General features: G+C 41.1%; 1 protein-coding gene across 2 annotated transcripts in view; it reads left to right on the forward strand.

Annotated features, from left to right (window-relative positions):
- Positions 1-1,141: 1,141 nt before the first annotated feature.
- GRID2 (glutamate ionotropic receptor delta type subunit 2) overlaps positions 1,142-24,448 on the forward strand; it is a gene marked incomplete at both ends in the record, with an annotated part of 718,543 nt that continues 695,236 nt past the window's right edge. For both annotated transcript variants that reach the window (XM_084263639.1, XM_084263640.1), the window contains one exon: positions 1,142-1,229. In XM_084263639.1, coding sequence (XP_084119765.1) covers positions 1,142-1,229 — 88 coding nt within the window. The remainder of the gene's footprint in view (positions 1,230-24,448) is intronic.

A 24,448-nucleotide genomic window follows, 5' to 3' on the forward strand; every position in this document is an offset into this window, starting at 1 on the left:
ATTTTTAGGCTGCATGCACTCCTGCTATGTCTCTTCCTTAGTCCCAGCTGAAGATTTCAAGGGAGATGAGAGCTCTATTTTGTTTCTCCCTTGTATTGCAGATAGGGGGAGGAGGTGGTTATTAGAGAGAAGCGCTCTCACTCGCTCGCTCTCTCTGTTTCTCCCTCTCCGGCTGATAGCACTTATCTCTCGCTCTCTCTCCTTCTCCTAGGTGATCCATTTCTAGGCAACGTGCTGGCTGGTGCTGGAGCTGCCAGCTCTCTGCATCCCCCAAGCAAAGCAAGCTCCAAAAGCAACCTGCAGACCATCATCTGCTTTCCTCTGCCTTGCTCTGGGCACTCCTCCTCTCGCTCCTGCCCTGTCCAACCACTACCTTGCGCGACAGAGACAGCACGCTGGGCTTGATTTGCAGATTTCTTCTTTTTTTTTTTTTTCACCCTCCAGTTGTGGGAAGCAATTTTTTTTAAAGCGAAGGGTGTGTGTGGGGGAAATCGCTGCATTACTATCTGCATTATCCTGAAGTTCACTTTGTTTTTTGGCCTCCGGGAGGGCTTTTCCTGCAGGAATCTGGCTGCTGGAAGCGGGATCGCCTGCTCTCTCGGCTGCCTGCTCCTCCTCCTCCGCTGAAGGCGAGCTATTTGCTGCGGGCTCCTGGGGCTTCTCTGGCCAAGAGGGTTTTTGTGTGTGTGTGTGTGTGTGTGTGTGTGTGTGTGTGTGTGTGTGTGCGTGTCTGCGCGCGTGTGTGTGTGAGCGTGTGCGTGGTGTGGGTTGGAAGTTGCTGTGCAGCAGCCGGGACCGAGCGGATCCCTGGACCCGGCGGAAGGATGGGGATTGTCTGACCAGCAGAGGCGTCTGCTGCCCGCGGCGGCGCCCGGGCTGGATGGATTTGCTGCCGGCGCTCCCAGCAACTCTGCTGCTGCCCAGGAGCCCCCTGAAGTGACGCGGGGTTTCGCCTAGGGGAAAGGCGCTCGGAGCCCCCAGCTTGCTCCCTGCCCAGCCGCGGCTGTGCGCCAGCCATCGGGATTTACACGCTCCGCCGGCGGCACCTCAAACTCTTGGGTTTCCTGCGCCGCGCTGCCCTCCGCGGTGGCACCGTTTGGCGAAGAGATCTGTTGTTATAAAGCCTGGACCTCCGGAGGAGATGGAAGTTTTCTCCCTCATCCTGGTCGTGTCCGTCTGTTGGACTCGAACCTGGAAAGCGGCGATTGCAGATTCAATCATTCATATCGGTAAGGGGGTGCTGCGTCTGCTGGTGCTGCTGGACACTTTTCCAGATCTCCTTTGCAACCTTCCCTCTCTTAGCAGGCTTCCCTCCCCCCGCAGCCCCCGCTCTCTTTTAGCCTTCCCTTGCTTGCCTTATTTTTTTTTCCTTCCCCCCCCCCCCCTTCCTTATAATTGGATCTTGGGCGTCCTCTTTTCCCCCCTACCGCTCTGTATAAAGGTTTCTTGTCGGCGGGGTATGTGTGTGCTTTAGACCTTCGGGTTTTGCGCGATTAATGATCTGGGGGCCAGGGCTTGGGCACTTCCCCAGTCCCTCCTTGCAGCCCATCACTTCCAGCTTGCTTTCCTCCTGCCCCGACTCACCTTCGGGCGGGGGGTACCCAAAACCTCCCCCTATTTCCCACGCCACCGTGACAACCATGCAAAGCCCCCCCTCCCTTCCTTTACCAACCCCCCCCGCTCCCCCCATCCCGCCTTTCTCTCCCGCGGCGGAACAGGTGGTTTGGCAACGTGAGCGCTTCCCCTCCAGCGGGCAGGCGGCCTTAGGGGCAGCGGGGTCCGGGTGCCCCGCGCCCCCATTCCCGGGCTGCCACTACACCAGCCAACGCAGCCCCTACCGGGGCCGTGACGCCCGGGAAGAGTAGCGGTCTCCCCCATCACCAGCGGGTGGTGGGGGGCGGGAGGGGGGCAGCTGGCAGCGGCGGCGGGCCCCCCCTCCCGGCCGCGGCGGGCGGCGGCGGGGCAGCTCGGGTGATGCCATGCACGGTGTTGCCCGCACTCCCAGCTCGGGAAGCGGGCGCCGCTTTTCCCCCTCTCGCCCGTTATCCTTCTCTCCCCGTGTTCCGAAGCACTCCCTCTCTACGGGCGCATCCCTAGGAAGCGCCGAGCCCCGCTGCCGAGCGGCGTTTTGCTTCCGCTACTGCGAGAGCGGGTCGCCCCCCTGCGCCGGCCGGGGATGCGCGGGGCAAGGAGAGAAGGGCGCTTCCCCCGCGGCCGCTCGCCCATCTGCAGGCACCGCACGCAGGCGGAGCGGGAGCCTGGAAACGCGGGGGCGGGCGGGCGGCCCGCGCCGCGCTGCCCCGGGAAGGTGCAGTTGGTGGCAGGATCCCGCCTGGGCTTTGAGGTGGGGGGTGGGGGCGCTTCGGGGCGGTGCCGGACTCGGCCATGGGGCAGTCGCTGTTGTCCTCGGGGTTGGCTTTATAAACATGTCTGCCGGTGCCTGTCGTGAGGATCCGTAGGCTTCTGTGAAAGGGGAAGCAGAAGAGCGTTTGGAAAGCCCGGCCGTTAAGAGCTTTCCTGCAGGACACCGATATTTGGTCAGCGATGCGCCAGTCCTTCGTGTAACATCCCTCCCACACACACCCCGGAGCCCGCGGGCTACCGCTTCCCTTAGGTACCGCAACTTTATAGGGGTCAGTCTTTATAGCCGTGTGCGACTGGAGCATCAAATATTGCACCGGGAGGCAGCGCTTTACGCCCTCCTTTTAAAGGGAGAACGACTTTTTCTTTTAAATAATTCCTAGTTGTAGACTGTTAAAGCGACGCTAGGAGACGGCTATGTCTTAGGATTTCTTTCTTAGGAGCCTGTAACAAGCCGATCAAATCTTTTTGATTTGGGAGGGGGAACATGTAGCAGACGAGGAGTTTTCTGGCAAGCCCCCCCCCTCCCGTCCTCCTGGCTATCGGGGAGCAGTGCTGGGCGGGCTGTCCCCCTTTGCACTCACCAGCGTCAAGGGAGACCACGGCTTTTCTCCGTGTGAATGACAATTTTGTTTGTTCCCCTTGTTTATATATGATGAATGCAACACACTCTACCACTGATCTTTTTGATAATGCTGCTAGTGTTTAGATGCATCAACACAGTAAATCCTTCCTGAAAGCAAGAAAAAAAAAATCCCACTAAAGTACATGATTAATTTGTCTTGAGAGACAATTAGTACAGTTGACAAGGGTATTACCTCTTTTTACAGACTAGTTTATGTTGCCATGAAAATGGGAAAGTGATAATTGTTACACAGAGCTTCAAATCTATTGGAATAAATACACTGAAAATAAATGACCTGAAATTAGAACTAATTTAACACTAAATGGGTAGACAGCTAAAAGTCCCAACTCATACGGCTCACAGATGAAAATTTGGCCCCTACTGACACCACTGTATTTTGTGACCTGGATGTTTTGACCCCCTTTTTGGTTTTTTCCACTTGTGCTGAGTAAACTTATGTATAAAATATTTAGACATAAATAATAAACTGTTTGTTTATACAAGTTCTGAAAAGCAGTAGCAGAGTACTCTATGAACAAATTAACTACAGGAGAATTCATAAAGTCAAGGAAGAAAACCAAATGCTCAGTTCTGGGAAAAAGAAATACTATCAGAGGTCCTACTGATGCCTTAGGCAACTAACATGATAAATGCATTATCTTTTTCTCATTCTACAGTCTTAAGATATTCAAGTGGAAAATATTTTTCCCATGCTTGGGAGGGGCAGGTGGTCATAAGACATAACACGTTACCTGTGCATACCCCTTGTCTGATGGAACGTACTTTTTTCAGTATAATGCACTAAATGCCTTGCCTTTGCCTATGTATTATTTGATGTGTTTCCTGCAAAGGGATGTTTTCCGTATCGAGTTGTGTTATCAGCTGTCTCTTAGACAACCACAGAAAATGTTACAGTTTAGTGAGTAGAGATTAAGGACTTGGTGGTGGCAGTGGGAGAGGTATGGTGACTGGCCTTTATCTGCTTTTTCACACTGCTGTCTTCCCAACGATTATAGCTGCTGCTTTTGATCATTAGAGCAGGTCTGCATGTATGTAAATGTGCACATTTAAAAATAAACATTTTCCTATATCGTATTTTAAACACTGGTGGGACTGCTTATAGTCTGTAGGTTTCTGCTGCCCTGCTATTATAAATAGGAACTGGCAGTTCAGAAAGACTACATTAAGCACTCTTGTGAAAATGTTGAAATGAATCGACTCTACTGTAATTTTCCTTATCCCTATATAAAAAAAAAAAAAGGGGCAGGGTTACCATGTCAAAACTCTGCAATTCTGTATTATGCTGCTTCTCTCAGCCCATGCATTGATTGAGTAATTTCATCAGCCCCACATTACTTGATTGCTTAGAAGTTTCCTAATGATCTGTATGCTGTAGGAAGAATCTGAAAGTCGTGAGTGGAATGGCAATGATTTTGTGTTTTATGAGGCTATTCAAAAAGTCGCTCTGATTTATGTAGCTCGAAAGCTCCCAAGTCTTTGAGATTAGCCACGCTGCCTGATATTTTCTTCATACATCAGTCGTCCCACACTCCTCACTCCCTAAACAGGAGTTTAGAACAGTGCTTTAATTAAGCAGGGATTAGGTGGCATTCCTTGTCAACTGCACGATTTGTGTATGCTTTGTATCTTCTGCACTTGGTCTCATGCTTTTATATTTTGTACTTTGTGCTCATTTTTTCCCCTTGATATGTGTGTAGTAGTACATCTATCTGTGCATACAGATTTCCTATTGTGCATATAGAAACATATAGGCAAATACGTGTGTTTTAGGTGCAGCAAAATCACCCAGGGCAGCTGCCAGAGTAAGATGCAAAATTTTTTGCTGAAAAAATACACTAAGGTATTTTTAAAGGCTAATCCATTGCAGCAGTGTGCACTAGTACTTCAGGCACTCTGATAACTGCAAGTTGTTTTTTTATGTTTATCACTGGTTTCAGTCATACGCAGTCAGTTGTATACTGCCCTCAGCTCTTTCATTATCAATGGGAAGTTCAGAAATGTGTGTGATTTTACATATATATAGTGTGTATATAATTATATTTATAAATATACCTAAATATGCTTCTTAGATTTTTTTTTTTTTCTCTAAGGGATAAAAATTAGATCTGTTGTTCCCTTACTCTGCTCAGATTTCAGACTTTGCAGGCCGGGACTGCTGCATTCCTTGTGTTAGACAAGTTCCTAGCGTTGCTGGGTCCTGAGATGTGATTCATGCTTTTAAGCTCTTCTGTACCATGGATAGTAATATCAGGGCAATACCAACATGGGGTATCTTGCTGACTTCTGTTGATATGCTAGTGCCCTGAATTTTAATTTAATCTAATTTTTTTTTTTTTGTTTGTTTGAAGGAAAGGGATTCTTCTAGCTTGGTGATATGTGTGTTTACATTTTGTCTTGTAAGATGTTGTACTATAATGCAGCTGGGCTTGTATTATGTCGTGCGTTGTTAATAGGAATTTAATTTGTTGTGCTATTGGTAAAGCCTCATTAGAAGGTATGTAGTGTATGTCACTAACTGTTCATTACAGTGTTCTTACATACATTTTGTGAAGTGCAGGACAAGCAAGCAAAACAGATTTGTCAAATAAATCTGTGCCTGTAGTGTTTACAGATGTGCATTCAGGTTTCTGTTTTCCCTGCTCTAGAATGTGCCAAGATGACTTGCTTATTTTAAAGATACCTACAGAAGAAGACCTGGAATTCAGCATGCTGTAGTTTAGCAGCCAGTAGGTTTTACTGGTAACTATGTTCTACTTAAATGTACAGCATTGTGTGACTTACTCTGTGTTTCTATGTGTGCTGTTTCTTAAGCTCTCTCCCTGGTGCTTAGATTTGCGATAGTATTTCAGTCCCCCTAATGTGTGTTAGTGCTAGTTACTCTGCAGCTAAAGAGGGGTAATTTTCCGTGTCATAGATTACGACTTGCTATCCTCCAAAGCCATGCTTGCCGTTAGGTGTCACTGCTTTCTGGAGTGTTCCTTAGCGATCACCAGGGACTGATCCAGAGGCTGTCATAATCCAGGTGAGTCGCTTAGTTGACTTCAGAAGGTTTTAAACTGAGCTGTAGATTGCTGACTACAGCAGGCGGCTCCTTTTCATGTTCTTAAATAACTCTTAGCATTATTTCAAGTTCTTTGTCCTTGATAAAGACAGAGGAAAAAACCCCCAACCATCCATTTTCATGTGGTGTCCTAACAAATGCCTGAAATGGCAATTGCTGCTGCTCTGTGCTTTCAGATGACTACTTAAGGATGCACAGAGCCTTTATTCTCACAATGCTGTCTTTGAAAAAACACACTGGAGAAAAATCTTTTAAGACTGTGACTACATAAACCTACCAACTAAGGTTCATTTAACTTAATGAACAAAGGCATTAAGTATGGTTCTTTTCCACTCCCTGGCCCTGTAAAGCAAGTGGTATTGGCAGGAGATGACTTTTGTAAGCCATTAGGTTACTCCCTAGATATAGACTTGAACTTATATTATTTTCTTCCATTTGATATATAGCTATCTATAATGTGCCGTGACAGTCTGGTTTTGGCTAAAATTTATTGAGGTTTCTGCCTTTTGAGATTTGTATTTTTACTCTTTGTCACTGCTACTCCATTCCTTATTTTTTTTCAGCATGTTAACAATGGCTTTAAAAATAGTTTATATGAAAGAGTAGTTCTGCTTGGCTATTCATTTCAAGTTAATTTTCCTCATTACCTGAATTACATATGTCAGCATGGCAAACCACTCTGTCTGCACATTTTCCAAACATAGTTTGTAACTTTTTGTCTGTAAAGTGTTAAAAAAACCCTTATTAGACATAGAAAATTACTGTTGCTGTTAGACTTAAAAGTGGCCAATAGGAAAAAGAAACAGCATTCATAGAATCATGGAATTGTCTTGGTTGTAAGAGACCCTTTAGGTCATCAAGTGCAACCATCACCCTAACCTGCCATCTACTACTAAACCATGACCCTCAGCACCACATCTAACCATCTTTAAAGTATGTCCAGGGATGAAGACTCCATCACGTCATAAAAACATATATTATTGATCAAATATAATAAAATAAACAAACTGTGAAAACATGTTATGTGAGTATATTACCATACATGATAGCATGGTATATGCAAAGGGTTGACTTGAGGTGATACACTGGTAATGATGAACACTAGGATATCTTTCTGCATCTGTAGACTCAGATGTCACTTTTTTTGTAAGTTAAACTTGAATTCCAGAAAGAATAATTTATTATCTAAGCTGGTGAAGTTGGAAGAAAAGTTTTATTTTGGAAGACCGGCTTGGTATGTCTGTCAATATCTGTGTGACTCCATACCTGTGTATCCCATAGGCCTTACAGTCCAGTTCACAGCTCTGGTCAAGCTGACACCCATCTCAGAGAGTCCCAGAAGTGCCCAGAAGCAAGTATGATAGTTGCAGCCCAACAGTAAAGCATAACATGTGGTTAGGTGCCAAATTGTTGTAGTGGTTAGGATCTGGGCATTAAAGCTCATGTTTCTCTGGGACATTTTGCACCCTAGAATAGCTGGCTGTCTAGTAACTACCTTCCTACCGGGCTTCTTGGATACAGCTTCAACTCCTTTTCTTCTGTGATGTTATTTTCCTTCACCATCTCCATTAGCAAGGAAGAAGTAACCTGTTGCTTACAGTAGTTACCAAAATGAGCTATCTTGACCTTTTTTAGGCTAACGTTGGCCATGATTACATTGCTCGTATAGGTTAATTGACTGTATTGGAAAAGGTGCAATGTTGAGTTGGTTAATGCAATACTTGGCATGAAATATGTGCTAAATGCATGTTAAATAAGTGTGGTGGTATACTAATTAAACTATTGTTGTTTAACCCCAGCTGGCAATTAAGCACCATGCAGCTGCTTGCTCATTTTCCCCTCCCCCGGTGGGATGGAGAATGGAGGAGGGGGAGAAAACACAAACCATAAAGCTTGTAGTTTAAGATAAAAACATCTTAATAGGACAGAGAAGGAAGAGAATAATGGCAATAATAGTGATAACTTGTGATGTAGCACACAATTTCTCACCACCTACTTAACCAATGCTCAGCTCGTTCCTGAGCCACCAATTCATATACAGAGCATGATGTTGCATGGTATGGAATACCATTTTGGCCAATTTAGATCTGCTATCCTGGATACACTCCCTGGCAGCTTCTTATGTACATCCTTATCAGCAAAGCATAGGAAGCTTGAAGTCTTTGACTTGATGTGGACACTACCTAGCAACAACCAAACTTACCAGTGTGTTAACAACGTTATTCTCATCCTAAATCCAAAACATAGCACTATACTGGCTCCTAGGAAGAAAAGTAACTCTAAACCAGCTGAAACCAGGACAGCCATCTTCAACACCAGATAAGGAAGGCCTGGGCAAAACCTTGTGTGGATGGATTTTAGCTGGCTTGTGCATTTAAAGCAGCACAAGGAGAGAAGGAAGTGTTGTTTACTCCTGCTGTGAAGAGGAATTTTATTGTGTAGTCTTGATGTAGAAGTAGTAATTATATAGAGACTAAAATGGAAGCAGCTAGTGGAAGAATGAGTGAGGAAAAGTCTTTCTCCCTGTATCTTTCTGTACTTTGGTCTCTCTTCAAGACCAGGGGAGTTTTTTTTGCTGTACTTCATTATAAGAGTCAGGCTTTGTTTTCTGGTTATTGTTGGCCAAGCAGTTGGGAGATGATGGAATACGGGAAGATTCTCTTGTGTCTGCAGCCACTATAATTAATAATAGTTTATGTGAATTGGAGAGTTACAACTGGTCTGTGTAAGAAGGAGGACACAGTCTGGAATTGAAGGTTAGCAGATGAAATGTACTGGTGTTTGGATGAAAGTTATGAAATTTGGCAAGGGAATGGTCCTGAAATTGTGCAGTGCTGTAATTTTTTAAGGTTCAAAATTTATATCCTAGTTTCGGTGATAATACACTTAATTCAGAGAAGGAAGTATGCTGTATTGTCCCATGGAGTGTACTTAAGCTGGAGAGCCTTTTCCTGCTTTTAGTCTGGGGTAACTGCGTCAGCTCAAGGAAGAGATAATCTGTGAGTTCTAAGTGTTCCGTTAAACACCCCTTCTGCCCCTGCCCCTCCCTTCCCCAAGTATTAAGACTCAATGAGTAAGTACAGTTATTCCTCCGTAGCATTAAAGTTGTAACAGATACTGTAGTTTTAGTCAGCTGTAAACTGATGGATTTTATGTGCAGGGTTAGATTGAAAGTAGGTTCCCATTGCACACATTAGTTCTGGAGTGAGGGGAGTAGTAGGGTGGAAAAAAAGCTGAAATGGAAAAAGTTTCATGGAAGTTATGCTGGGTTTATCTGACAAGCTATGCTCAAGAGGAAGCTGAGGAAGAAATGAGTAAGAACATCAGGAGGGCAGGAAAATAGTGTATCAAAGGCTAGAGCCACTAGTTTTCTCTCTGTTTCTGTTTCTTTGGGAGCTGTGTAATGTTCCTCTAAGTGCTATGCTAAATGGAGAAGTTCTGAACCAGAAAGGGGAAAATGTGAAGGCATAGAATTTCAATGAAGAATTATATGTGTATTTTAACCTATTAGGTAACACTCTGTGCTGAAATGCTAATTATTCCTAATTGTTATATTTGCTTTACCCATGAATAAAATATCACAGATCTAATAAAATATGCAGTGAAAATCACTGTAAAATTCCTCTTGGAGTCTTTCATGCAGATTTAAAGGATTTAATCTCTTATATTTTCATTGCTTTTTAAATCATTAACTTTCTATAATCAGTTGGACTGCTAAGGCCAATATCCATTGAACCTAACAATAATTGCTTGTTTTGCAGAACAATTTTTTGTTAGTCCAACCATATCTTTCTCAGAGGCTTAAATCGAGTTGGTGATTTCATTACAATAATTCACTTGTGATAAATCAAAATCAAATAGCACCACTGGTGCTGTGGAAGGTAGCTCTGGATGAGAGCTGTGGGGAGAGCAGAGGATCTGAATGTCAGGCCTGTGTTTGCCGTGCCTTATTAGAATGTATGCAGATAGAACAATAATGCCCTTTTTTGCACATCCTTTTAAAATAAAACGTGCACAGGGCAACCTTCCCTGCTTTGGGACCCTCAAAACCTGCCTTCAGGACCCAGACCTGATGACAGACGGTAACTTGATTTATTTTTAAAGCACACAGGAGCTCAAGTCTGACTGACTGCCAATTGAATTCAGGCTCCTGATCCATTGAGATGTTTTGAAGATGTCAGTTGTCTTTCTACGGTGACAAGAGGCTACTGCAGAATTACCTCACTGATTGCAACCAGTATTAAAAGTTGTCTGGCAGTATACTGTGGGCTGAAAGCATACAGTGGGGATGTCTCTGGACTGAACACTGTTAAGCAAAGATATTTGTTGTTGCATGCCCTTTGCCTTCTTGCAACTTCTGTAGTGTTCAGCTTAAACATTTGAGAATGTTTTAAAACAATTTCATGTACTGGAGAGTTGATAAAGGAAAAAAAGACAGTAGGAAAGATCTGGTATCTTACTCAGTGAAGCCACTGTCAAGTACTGGCAGCGTACAGCCAGCCTGCAGTACAGTCTGTGTGTTAAGTGGCAAGTGAAATACAATAGCTATTACCGGTCATTTTAAAATACACATACTTTTTTTCCCTTTGCTGTTTTTATTATTTCTTTCTCTCTTGTATTCCAAGTTCATGGCAAGCAGTTGGGATGGTTGCTATGTTCTATACTCTTAAATTTCTGTGGCTTTTTTCAGTCCAGGAAGGATAAAGTTAAGCATACCATAACACAATGTTTGGTTATTTAGACAGATAAAGTTGATTTTTTTTTACTCTGGAATTCCCACTTACTTGACCTCTTTTGAGACAAATATACTCCCAAAAGTTGGTTGTCATGCCTAAGGCTAGTCTTTCTTCAACTCTTCCCTTTGTGAGCTTAAGCAGTATTACAGTATATCTACTAATATATCTGCTATAAATATCTTGTAAGATGTACTACTTAAATTTCCAGCTACATGTTGCAGGTTACTAAGTAGCAATGGGGTATCTCTTTATTTATGTATATAGAATGTATAAACACATGCTTTGTCTGTAATCAGAGGGATTATTCTTTTTGAAAATAATTGCCTGGATTTCTCTTTAAATTGGGATGACATTATTTCCTACCTTAAGTAACAACATAGACATTTGGGAGGCTTTTTACTTGCAGGAAGTCATAACGTGAATACAAATCATGAAATGGCACCCCACTGTGCTAGAAGCTGTACAAATATGAAACAAAGCTGGCTGTCAGAAGATTTAAAGATGAAGTAAAAGAGAGCTTGGATCCCTCTCCAACTCAGTTTGTACAACAAGAGACAAAGTTGCAAATCTGATGTCTTTTGAGAGACGCATTCATTCTTTTGGTCCTGTGAATGATCATGCTGGGGATGAAGCAATGAAAGGGTGCAGATATGTCTGCAGGGATGTAGTGACAGAGCAGATGTGGTGTGGTTGATGTCATTACTTCACTGGGTTGGGAAGTCTGATAACAAATGGTACAGTGCTGTGAGGTAAGAGGTGATGGGGAATGAAGGCTAGCAATGTAACTATAACTATTACCTACAGTTCTTTTCTGCCAATAGCATTGGTTAAATTGGAAAACTGAAAATAGTCATTATATCATCAGCTGCCAACATACTGTTCTCTGGCTTTACCTAGTGTAGGAACCTGTGCATGGTTATACATATGTGCACTCTCTTGGTCTCTTTTGGACATAAATTTCATAGTACAGTTGTGGGAGATGTCTGGGTAGAAAGAAAACGGCCCTTTCTGGTAAGGTGGAACAATATATGTTGCAAAATGCCCTACTTTCTTTAAAAGAGGTGCTTAAATATAATCAGTGATTCTGAAAGCATCTGCAGGCTGGTCGGCTAGCCTCGTAGAGTTTCTAGAATGTTACTGAAATATTATTGAAGCCATTAGAGAAACTATTTTCCAACTCCTTGGAGCAGCTCTCCTGTTAACGGAACTGGATTGCGTACTGGAGATACATGAGAAACACCTACTTGAAAAAGTTTTGTCACTTTTTCCAGTGCTGCAAAGCGTTTAGGGACTATGTCAAATAGAAAGGCTGAGGAGCGCGAGCGGGAGAAAAGCATTGCTTGTGTACAGTAAATAAGCTAAACCGGGAATGACCAACAGCATTTGGCATTACCATCGCAGGGGGTGATGTCTTAAGGATATTGATGCTGTGTCTACTGAAGGTTACAGGTAAAGGACAGCATGAGTTGTCGGGAAAGAAAGTGTTATTTGGGATTTCTCTGAAGTGGATGCTCTGGGGGCAGGAGTAATGTGGAAGAAGTTCTCATGGTGCCTTCTATGTGGGAGTGTTGGAAGGGAGTGGAGAGTTGTGGTTAGTGCGGGGAATCAGTGGAATGGTGAAGGGATGTAGGAAACATTTGGAGGGGGCTACTCTGAGTTATGGGGCAAGCTACTTTTGTAAGAGTATAAGGTATTTCTAGGGAATAGCAGGTAATGTTAAACTTAAGTGGGCTGGAAACTGGGCTGTAAATGTTTGGGTCAAGTAGGTTAGAGGAGGTATATGTACAAGGAGAGTTGGGAAACAAGCACTGTAATGACACGAGTATTACTGAAAAGAATAATGTTATACAAATAATATTTTTAGAACAATATATCTAGAAGATAATACTACGTTTTAAAGAAACTAAATTATGCATTAGAAGATGGGGTTGTTTTTCCCTGTTCAACCACTATAGTTATACTGTAAAGCATTTTATTTGTACGGTAGATCTTAATTTTAATATTATTTTTTCTAATATTTATTGGTTTTTAGCTTATAATTGTACCTGGTTACTTTGCAGAAAAGTTACATCCATTTGATCTTTATATTGCATGGTATAATTTTACACAGAAAGGGAATAAGTGTTCTTCTACCACTCTGCTCCCAGGACAATTCTGAGTGTATGGTACATCCCTGAGCCTTAGCATTATCCCTCTGATTAAATCATCTTCCTTTGCTTCCTCTGTGCAGCAGTTGGTTGCAGATCTGCACCATGCCTCCATGTAAACTCGGCTTCTGTGGCTGGCAAGTGGGAGGAAGGGATGCACAAAGCCACAGCTTCTGCTCCATTGGCTTTTGACCTAATTTAGGAAGGAAGGAAAGGGAAAATAATGCAGTGTGCTTCTGGATTCACAGCCTGCAGTGTCTTCTGTGGAGGGAGAGCTTTAGATTTTTCCTTTTAATAGCTGCATAGCTTGCATATTAAAAGTTAGACCTCTCTTCAGTGAAAGAAGCTCCAGAGTGGTGAGTGGATCTGCTTTCTTGCTTATCTTGCAGCATAATGTCCTTATTTGATCTCTTGGGGCTAAAGTCTGGTTTTCTGTCAACACCAGCCTTGTTCAATCCCTGTTCAGAACAGCAAAGGGACAGCCACTGACTTGTATTTCCGCTAAATAAAACACATTAAGAGTTGGGGATTCTTTTTTTTAAAAATATTTTTCTGTTTGAGATCGATGGTCTCTAATAACAGGGCTGAATGATGTATGGGAGGAGGAGGTAAATACTTCCTCAGGGGAAGGTAGATAATGATAGAATTTGGAAGCTGTTATTGCTGAAAATCATCCTCTGCATGATTTAGGAGAAAAAAAAAAAGCTGTTCATTAAAAAAGGCACTAAAACCAACCCCATGGTACTTTAAAGGGATGCATTTTTTCCCCCATTTTTTGTAAGACTGCCAAATGTCCCTGAGGCTAGAATTAATTGGTTCTTTGTGTTGTGTCAAGTAAGGAGTACAACTGTTTTCAGAAAATACTAGGTTTATAGACTCCCATCCAGAACATGAAAGGGAAAGAGAGGCTAACTTTATATAAACAAGGTCATTGCGTCATTTGGTACCACAAGCTTGGAGTAACAAATAGAATATTGAAAATGTCGGTGTTTTGGAAGCCTTTAAAGGTGTTGCTGTAACTCCCATCCCTTCATTCTGCCTAATCCTCCCTGTAGCACAAACATGTGCTGTTTTCCCCTCTCATCTCCAGGCATCTGGAATGAAAAAAAAGGTTGGCTAGTTAGGAATAACTGGCATTTTGGTTTTGAGGGGGGTTCGGGAAGTGCTGCCATGGAGAGGTATTTTGTTGTTAAAGTTGCTTTAGCAGTACCGTAGAAATTACTGGTTGTGATTTGTTTCACAAATTCCCCTGACTGTTTTAGATTCAAAGGTATTCTGCAGTTTTTAATACTGCTGTTTCCTAGGCCACTTAGCATGATGGTTTGAAGTCAGTGGACAGCAGCAGATGTAGAAATGGCTCTTCTATGGAGAGCTTTGAGGAGTATGTCTTGGAGCCATTGCATTAAAATTCCAAAGTGTTAACTTAAATGTAATACTGCTCTGACAAAGTGCTACTACCATCTGCTAGTGAGGATTAGTACTATTTAAAAATCTCCATAATTCCCAGAAAGAGCAGGGGAGTCATGGTGTGAAGAAAAGTCTAACTCTAAATTAGTGTTTTAGTTCAAAGAGTCAGAAACTCTTTGTGGGAACCACTGCCTACTAGAGATTTTTGCGTCACACTCTCAGCTCACATAAAGGAGTAAATATTTGTGGTATTTGACTAGAGGGATGCCTGTTTCTAACTGTTTCCAGCTTGGCCCCCAGTTTTGTAACAGAATGCTTTCCATTTACAGCTGCTTCTCATTCACATCACAGTAATAATTCAGTGGTAACTGCAAACAGAGTTTGTATGGCAAAGTAACCATGTGCTGCTCATCATGGGCATTTAGAAAGCTTCAGTGATGAACCATGCCTTATCATTTAGCTCTCAGGTACTGTTTAGTTTTCCTACAGGGTTTTGAGCACCACTTTGAACTCAGCCCTTTCTGTATGTGAAAGTCAGTTTACACTTAGGATGATCTACTGCTGGAAACGTTCTTGGTAGCAAAACATCTCCATCCCAGACTTCTCTCAGATGAACATGCAATTTTTAGTAAGAAGAGGGTCAGGCCAGTTTCAAACCTTTTCCCAAAGCTGGTGTAACTTACTGGTATCTGTTAGGAAATGCTTTACTTGTATCAACAAATAGCTGTATCTTGCACTATTTAGAGGGGAGCAAAAGTAGAAAACTAGTAATGATGGACTAGATGTAGATGCTGATCACCTAGTTTAGGAAGGATTTTGGAGATCCCCATTAAAAGATGCATTTTATAAAAATTCCAGCTGAAAAGGGAAAATGTGATCAACCAGAAGCATTTTTGGTGCCTTTCTCTTCCTTCTATAAGGGATTCACTGAGTTTTATTTGTTCAGTTAGGCAAAACTGTTAGGGGAAACCCTCCTGTTAAGTTAGGAGGTTCTGAAAGGAACCCCTTGCTTTCTGATACTCCTACTCAGGCAGGAGTCTAGGTGTGGCTGGATCCAATCCTCGTTCCAGACTTGGTCAATGGTTAATGTCTAAAAGATTATATTTGTGCAATTGATCCTTTATATCACTTAGCTAAGATTTCAGTTTAGCATGCTATTAATCACTTACTGTGGATCTGTTACAGCAAGGAACCTTTCAACCTCAAGGAGTAATCTTGAGAGGATTTCACAAGGAGCAAGAGAAGGAAATGCTTATTCTAGTAGTACCAAAGAGTAAGGGACAGAGAAGTAAGGAGGTGGTTTGCTTGCAAGTCATTATGGAGCTCTTGCCTCCAGTATAAAAATGGTGAAATGCTGTACAGTGCACGTGTTAATTGTGTGTTTCCTCCTTTAGAACCATGTGGTCTAAACATCTTGAAAACTGTGCAGAAAGGTGCTTTGTGATATCTTAATTTTTTTTTTCAGAAGTGCACAGAGGCATAGTCCTTACAGTGAATACTCCTCACTACTTAACTCTATTTATAGGTAAGCAAATATCTTTTAAAAACCATGATGGCCAAAAGCTCAAAGAGCGTGGCTGAAAGAGAGTGATGTCAGGGGCCTAAACAAGATAAAACTGAGAGCGAGGTAGCCCAGGAACACCTCAGTACAGTTTGCTGAGGAGCCACTCGTGCTAACTAAGCCAGGTCGTAGCTTTGTGTCAGGGTGCATGTAATAAAGGGCAAGGTGTAGTATCACCCTCCTTTCATTACCTTCTTGCCACATGAACTGACACTCCTGCTTTGTGTGTATGCTACTGCCTACATTTCTCATTCTGGAAAAGCTTAATTTATCTCATCCCATCCCAAGTTGGCCTGTATCCTCCTACCACAGCTGACATTTCCAGGGGAGTTAAGGCAAGGTTATACCTGTATGGTGGCAGGGTTTTTTGCTTATGAGCAAGTGGTGAGTGTCCTGCCACTTGACAGGTACTTACCGCAAGCAGCTGTCTCTCAGGGCAGTCCCTCCAGAGTGAATTTGATACATGATGATACATTTATCATCACAATACCTATATTGAAAACAATATCCTTGTCTTTTTGGAGATCCAAGCCTTTAAGATAGTGTGACTGTATGTTTGTTGATCGCCATGTAAGTATTTATGTTGGGATCTGGCTTTAACGGTAAGAAAGAAATGAAGTTTCGTGAGCAACAGCTTTTCAGGCAACAGCTGTGACTGAAATTCATAGCTAAATGGCAAGAAAAGTGCATCCTGTGTTCCCTGGTGCTATTTATCTAATAGCATTGCTTAGTATCCATGCTGTGGCAATAGTACCTGAGGTCATGGCCCTGTTTCATGTGGTCTCAGTGTACATAGTAAAAAGCAGTCCATGGTGAAGTTTCTGTAATCTTGCTGTTGTCTTGTTTCTCATAAGCTTCATTTACTTGGTCTCATGCCCCAGGACAATGCTTTTGTATTCATGTTACCAGAAAAGCAAGGGAAAACTTCAATAGTAGTTCTAGCCTGAAACTATGTGGGAAATGTTTCAGCTTCTATTAGCTCTTATTTTTCCCCATCTGTGCCAACAGATCATATTTATTAGCACAACGTAATTTTTGGAGCCAAAATACTTCTTAAAATCCTTTCTAAAAAGCCTGTTTATTGGTCTGCATCTTGTAAAATAGTTAGGTTGGGTTTTTTTTTAAATTCTTGCTGGTGTAATTTGCCTAGAATGCTGCAGTGCCTTTAAACGGCCTTGGTTTGGATCCTAGGGCTAACTCTGCTGGGCACAGCACCAAACACTTTTCCTTGGTCTTCTGTTCAGTATACAGTCTGTATTCAACTGCTTTTATACACAACCAAAAATGAAGAGCAGATAAAGAAATTATTTTAGGTTTTTTCCTAACGGATGATCATAAATTTTGGAGCCAAGAAATTTATGCAGTGGCACAACAAAGGATTTTGCATGCATTTGTTTTTTATGTCATGCAAAACAGGTTTTTGCCTTCAGCTACTGACCATTGAGGCTGCTGACTGAACACAGCCTTGAAATATTCTTAAGCTTTAAGTTTTTCCTATTCTATTAAGATCTGAAAGAACTTGTCATTGTCTCATCTCACCTGCTGAGCAACCTGGATCATAGTGTGCATTTGAATGTGGTGCTGGATTCCAATGGAGCTTTACTCCTATATTATTTCTTTTCTAGGTAATATATCCTGCTGGAGTCATCATCAGGATAAAGACTGCGGGCCATACTCTTCTTTCTCATTTCTAGCTGAAATGTGACTAAGGGCTAAAAGCATTTTCAAGATAGTCACCGACTGCCACTTTTTCAAGTCGGGCATGTAATTCATAGCTCACATTGTTTTCATAATCCCTGAGGGATGTGGTTGTGTGACCACTAACACAACCTGATAGACATGAGCCTGCGTGAATAGTGTCTTTTTTACGATTTATGATGGGGAAACAAAGAAAATATTTCCCATGTCACAGGTTAGAAAAAGCTGCCAGAACCCTTTAAAATGAAACAAAATTGGGTATAACTCTCCTCTTAGAGATGAGTACTTTAAAGTAAACATCGTGTCCTCTGTTGTGGAACATTTGGAGAAATAACATGTCTGCCATTAGGCCTGAAATCTGTGCTCTGCCTTTTCAGACTGTCTCGTATGTCATCTGAAGTCAGTATGAATCATTCCATTGGCTTTATTGGACTTTGGATCACATCATCTATGTTTATGTGGTTCCTTTTTGTCCTTTTATCCTTCCCTTCTCCCTCCCATCAACTACTTCCCTGCCTTTTTCTTAATTTAAAGTCATTAGTGGCTGCCAATACTCATAAGCAGCCTTTCAGTAATGCATGTGGCGTACTCATGCATGTGTGAATTGAAACTCATTAGGGAATCTTTGAGTTTCCGGATTTAAACATAGGTGGAGTTCCCACTGATATTATTGCTAGTATTTTCATAATCATTTGTATCGCTTTAAGTATTTTTTGTCTCAAGAGGCAAAAACCTTGTTCAGAACCTAGCTAATTTTCAGTGAACTTAGTGCCTTTCTGAAGCATTGATTGCTGTCAAGTACTAAAGACAGGGCAAGATGGACTATTGGTCTACACTGGTGGCTAGCCAGGGGAAACCTCTCCTACTCCATTCTTTGTTTTTATTTCCACTAATAGGAAAAGAGACAAAAAGAAATTTTTATAATTAAGGAGTAAGACTAGAATTTGCAAGAGGTGGATTCAGTTTTAGACTCCTTCTGACTTTGAGGAAGACATACAATGGTTGAGCTGTACCATCTGTATTCCTTTGGAGCTAGGCTGGGTTGTACCCTCTTCAGCTGTTGTCTTGACTTGTAGAACCTCTGTTTTCCAGGTGGATAGTTACATCGCCTTACTGAGCACCTTCTGCCTTGTCTGCTGAGCTTGCACTCTTGTGGTAGGGCTCCGTCTCATGCTATGTTGCATCTGCATGGACAATCAGAATGACATCATTTCAGCTGAGAGCTTTGAAGTTTACTGTACAACTGTCGGTTGTAAAAATGTATTTTTTGCATCAGTGACTAGAACAAGCTATTCTATTTCAGGAATGTGAAATTTGTATGCAAGCAATGAACTTATTCTATGATATGCTTCCAAGATGATTGTTTGTGAGTGATGGAGCAGGACTGTTCACTCAGTTATACTGGAGGATGGAAAGTGCTGATGTTATTGCTACCATTATGGGCAGAAATTGGGACTTTAGGTGCAATTGCAAATATATGTGTATTTATGAAAGCAGTCAAGCTCTAGCTTGTGTAAAGATAGCTATGGCAGTGTTTCAAGTGAGTACTGTAAATGCATCTCCACAGGTATAGGAAACTGCCCGTTTCTTTTTGCATATTCTTACCTTTTCTTGCAGACAAATTTGTGTTATCTGAAGGTATTGCCGTATATTGAATTTACTGCAATATTTTCAGTTAAATCTGTAATATTCAGTTTTAAAAATGTAAAACTGACAACTGTAGATTATTTCCTGAATTACCAGAGGGTTATTTGTTTGTTGTTTTTATTCTCTGATGTACAGTACTCCAGCACTGTAAAGCCAACAAGTAGCTGGTTAATTAAAACCCTATCATGTATTCCACAGTGCAAAGTGAGTACTAGTGCAGAGAAGTGCACATCTGTTTTTGAATGCTTCTGGCTGTATTTCAGATGGACTTTACAAGCTTCTTTTGTTTCACACCTTCCTTTCTTCTTACCAGGGTTCTGATTTTAAACACAAAGATATTTGAGAATAACACTAGAAATTAAGAGAAGACACTGTAGTCATCAGGAATAGCTTGCTGTGCACATTCTGAGTTTTTGAGGGGAGAGCACCATTAAAATGATATGTGCACTGAAAAATATATACAACATGTAAAACGATCCTGTTGATTGTCTTTCAGTGTAATATGTATCTAGAAATGGTCCAGAAGCAGTCCCGACAAATTTTCTGTGGTGTGACTGCTTAAGTTAATTTAAATCTGTTTAAAGTTGGCATAGGCATCAAAACAAGAGGTGAGTCACGTCATCTGAGCAAAGAAAACATTAAGTATTCCTCTACTGAACAAGGTATGTTCAAGATGAGTGTTTTTAGTGAATGTCCATATTTATGTGTTGTCGTTTGATAAGCTTCACCTTTTCTGTGATTCAGATGATATCCAGTGTTATGTTCTGAAGGATGTCCTGTTTTATGCCTGGAATTTCTATAATTTGGCATTTGTTGTCCTCATCTGGTGTTACCCATCTGGCATGTGCCAGTCTCCCCAGTTTTCTCTTTGGGACAGCAACTCCCCCCTTACCGTTGTTTCACTCTTCTTCCGGTACTTGCCTTGTTACAAGTAGCTGAGATGTATGGGTATAAACATATATGTTCCTTTAGTTGCTGCCTCATGAGGTTGTACGCAGGAGTTCTGTACACAGATCTCCATGGGTTTGCAGCATTGTATATTTAAAATATTTGGAAGGATTAAGTTTTAATAAGCTTTTAAAAGTTCATGTACTTCACAGCTTATTTTAAAAGTAATTCAGTCTTCATCTGAAAGTCTTGTTAAAATAATGAATATTTTTATGGTATTTCATGTCAGGCCAAGCAGTGTAAAAGTAGGATTTTTCTAAAGTTATCCAACAATTGTAAGTCTTAAATGTTAAGCATTGAGCTCACATTTTAGGAAGATTTGGGTTGTTTATTATGTTGGATGGATTAGTCAAATCCTATTTAAAATACTGATAGGAAGAAATGTTAGCACTTGGTGTAGAACTTTAGCTTTAGGAATATCTTCAGAGCAAACAAGGTCAGATTAGTAGTGCACTTTAGAAGTAAGAATAATGCTGTGGGCGAAGGCACTTGACTGGCACTCAGATTCCAGTGTCTCTCTTGACATTTCCACAAATTCTAGGGTGACATTGGGCCAGTCATTTCTCTTGCTTCATTGTATGAATAACAGTGAGTAGCACTGGCTCTATTACTGTTTTCAGAATGTTATTTTGCAGTTCTTATAAAGGAATATGGAAAAGTTGGGGCATCCTGAACAGATAAGCAGGATCCGGAGTTTCAAAACAACCAACCAAAAGCCTCTGCCTTGAGCTTTTCTATGTCACTTTGAGGCACATTCAGAATGTTCTGTTCCTCCTGAATAATATGATCTGTAATATGTAACTAACGTGGTATTGCCAGATCTTGACAAGGTGATGACAACGTATATATAAAATGTTTTAGTGTGGCAGCAGGAATACTTCCTAGACTGTTCATATACATATTTACTTAGTCACATGCAACTGCGCACTTGTACTATTTAATTCCCCCAACAATATTCAGAGACACATTTGACTTGCAACGTTACTGAAAAAGTAATATTGTGTCTATTTAACAATTGATTGAAAAGAATTATGAGAAAAAATTGTCTATTTCTGATTGAAGGTTTGTTTGTTGTTTGTAGAACCATGGCTGACCCACATACTAATATAAAAATTAAGGGCAGTTATAGGTAAATAAAAAAATCCCATCCCATGTCTCTTTATTAGAGACAAAGAAATTACATTGGTGGTCATTGGTTATTTTCATAGCTTAATGAAAACTTTCTTCTAAGACTGTTTTTTTCCTATTCTGTGCTGTTTAAAAATGATACCTCAATTCAGACTGAGGCTTGACTACTTTGGCCATATGGATATCTCCTATCCAAATTGGCAATGTTAAGACTGTTGTTATTGTAGAGGGTAAACAATTCTTTCTGGTTACTAATGTTTATTTTTCTTGCATACCAAGTATTTTCCCTTCTGTTCAGAATACATATTTAGTTCTTCTTCTATGGGTAATTCTACGTGTTTGTATAACACTGTGGTGTTTTCTGATAGAAGACAAATATTTTTTTAAATCTAATTTCCTCTTATTTATCATTGATAACTATGTAGAACAGTAAGACCGGGGAAGAAATGTAGTATGTTGGTTGTTCTTTAAATCCATAGCTGGCTGTTAAAAGGGACAGTCAGCTATAAACTCTGTTTATCAGCTGAACAGAGTGTTTATTTTTGGAGGAATGTGTTTATGTAATATTAGCTGGGTACCCGGCCTTCTGTATGTAAATATTGTTACTTTTGTGTACCATAGTGGCTTTGGTAATGTTTTGCTGATGTTCTCAAACTAGACCTAGTGCAATCTCCAGTTCTGTGGGAAGTCATTTGGTTTCCGTACCACAGCAGTTCTCAAAGCTTCCTACATGACTCTGTGTCAACTTTGCCCATTGAGTTTACTCTGAATGGGGAAAAAAAAAGCCACTTTGGGTTATTTTTGCTGCGTAAAAAGACAGGAGAAATACAAGTATACTGGAGGAGATTAGTCTATATACTTTAATGCATTCTGGTATTATACTGTGAGCTGTTAGATTTGCTGGTCAGAGTTGTGCTGGAGGATGATAAATTTTAGCCATTAGCAATGTGAAAAAGAGGAAGAAACACACTTCTATTAACAGGGCTGATGGACCAGTCAAAGTAGATGGAAACTCATTAGGTGATGTATTTCCATCAACATGTTTGTCTGTAGCAATTGAAAAACACTTAGAGAGTTGGAGACTTCAGATTATGATTCAGACACTTGCCTTCGGTAAAACATTTGTTTTTGTGCTAGCTCTTGTGCTTAGAAACACTTCTTAAAATGTTACAGAGAACTAGCTTGCAGTTTCCTAATCCCCATACCATTGTGCAGCTCTCTGAAGCCTGAAAAAGGCAAAAGAATTTGAAGTTATGAAGAGCGAAAAGACAAATACAATTTGCGGAATTGTTTGCTTGACTTGTGTGTTTATTATACTTGAGATTGGTGTGGAAAATGAACAATGAATACATAACAAGTCATACATTTAGTCAATCTGCACTTTCAAAATGTTAGTATAATTGCATTCTAGTACTTGTTTGCGGCAGTGTTTGCTGCTTGTGATAGCTTCTGGGTGCTTGCAGTCAAATGTGAGTAAGATTTGACGTTCACAGCATCTAATTCAGACTCTGTGGCCCTTTGAGTTCTGACTGCTGGCTTGAACAACTTCTGCCCTAAGTAATTTGTTGTTTGGTTTGGGTTTTTTTCATTCCCCTGTCTGGCAAGCGATAGCCATCAAAAAATTTCTCTGTGTCAGAAACCAAGAAAAGCCATAAGAGCTGTAGTTGTTCTCTCTGTCCTATGTACAACCCTCTATAAAATATCACATTCTTCTTAATTACAGGTGCCAGGCCACTGCTGCCTTTTAGAGCTGTTCTGATGTTTTCCAAGGAGAGTTGTTGCTCTCAGAGTAAATGGTAGCTGAGAACAGAGCCAGCAGGTTATCCCAATATGTTCTTGGACTAAAGAAAGTCTGCAGTTTTTTTGGAATAATTTCTTGGCTGAATTTCTTCCTCTGAGGGCAAAAGCTTTGAGGTGACTTGCTAGAAAATCAGTAGAATCTGGGACTTTTTGAAAATCAAGTTAAACTCTTCATGCATATTTCATAAATGCTTCTGTAGAGAAACAGCTTCAGTGTCCACAGCATGTGCCAAATGACAAAGTCTCTTTCTCTCTCTATGTATATGTACAAAGTCACTGAATAATTATGGGATTAGTCACTGCGGAGTTGTGGTGCTCCAGGATGAAGACACCTGGCTCCGCTACTCAGCAGAGTTCAGTATCCCAATTAGCCTCCAAGCAGCTGAGGTGAATCTGGCTTTCCTATCGTCTTGTTTCCAGTTGCTGCTGTTAGCTGTTGACCTTCATGCAAGTTGTGGTGGTGTCACTGGCATATAGGGAAGGAATATATGTTAATTCAGCTTGAACGACCAGCTAGCAAAGTCCCTCAGTTTAGCAGACAGAAGTGAATACAGCTCTGGTAAAATTAAGTGACAAGAAATCAATTGAAATACAAAAAAAGTTAATATTATTATTTATAAAACATTAACAGTAATGTTAGTACTTGGATATACTTACTAACTCAAGGAATACAGAGGAACCACACAGGAAAGTTAATTGCCATCGGGTAACTCAAGCATCCTTTGTCAGGATGGTCTTTTTCCACTGCTTCTGTTGACTGATCTGGTCCTGATCTAATGGCTTAGGAACTAAGTTTAGTTTGTAGTGAGGAGGTTGAGGCAGATACTCTGCAATCATTTTTGGCCTTGGAAAGAAAATTCAAGCTGTATATTGCACAGTATTCATGGAAAATAGTCTGCGAGAATTTTTTGTGCTTTTCAAATAGCACAAAACTGTAAGAAACTCTCATTATTCACATAAAAAGTAATTTCACATAAAAAGAATGACTGTATACTTGCAGTTACCAGAACTTTATGGGAGGTTGTTTCTGTTCTGCTGTTATTTTAGTTGTAAGTATGTATTTACCTGTGGCAGTCTTTGGATAAAAAGTAATATACCTCCATCCTGGGGGAAACAAAACAAACAGAAAAAATCATTATTCCACTTCCTGAAAGCTGTTCTAACAGTATTCTCTCATTATTACTGCTGTTCTTTAGAAAGGTCCCTTACAATTAATGTAGCTAAGTTAGATAAACAAAAGTCACTGCAGCACAGGAAATATGCAGATCATTCTGTATCTGGCTTTAGACACTATGTTTTATCAGAGGG

Source organism: Gallinula chloropus (assembly GCF_964237585.1).
Source record: "Gallinula chloropus genome assembly, chromosome: 4".
NCBI lineage: Eukaryota > Metazoa > Chordata > Aves > Gruiformes > Rallidae > Gallinula > Gallinula chloropus.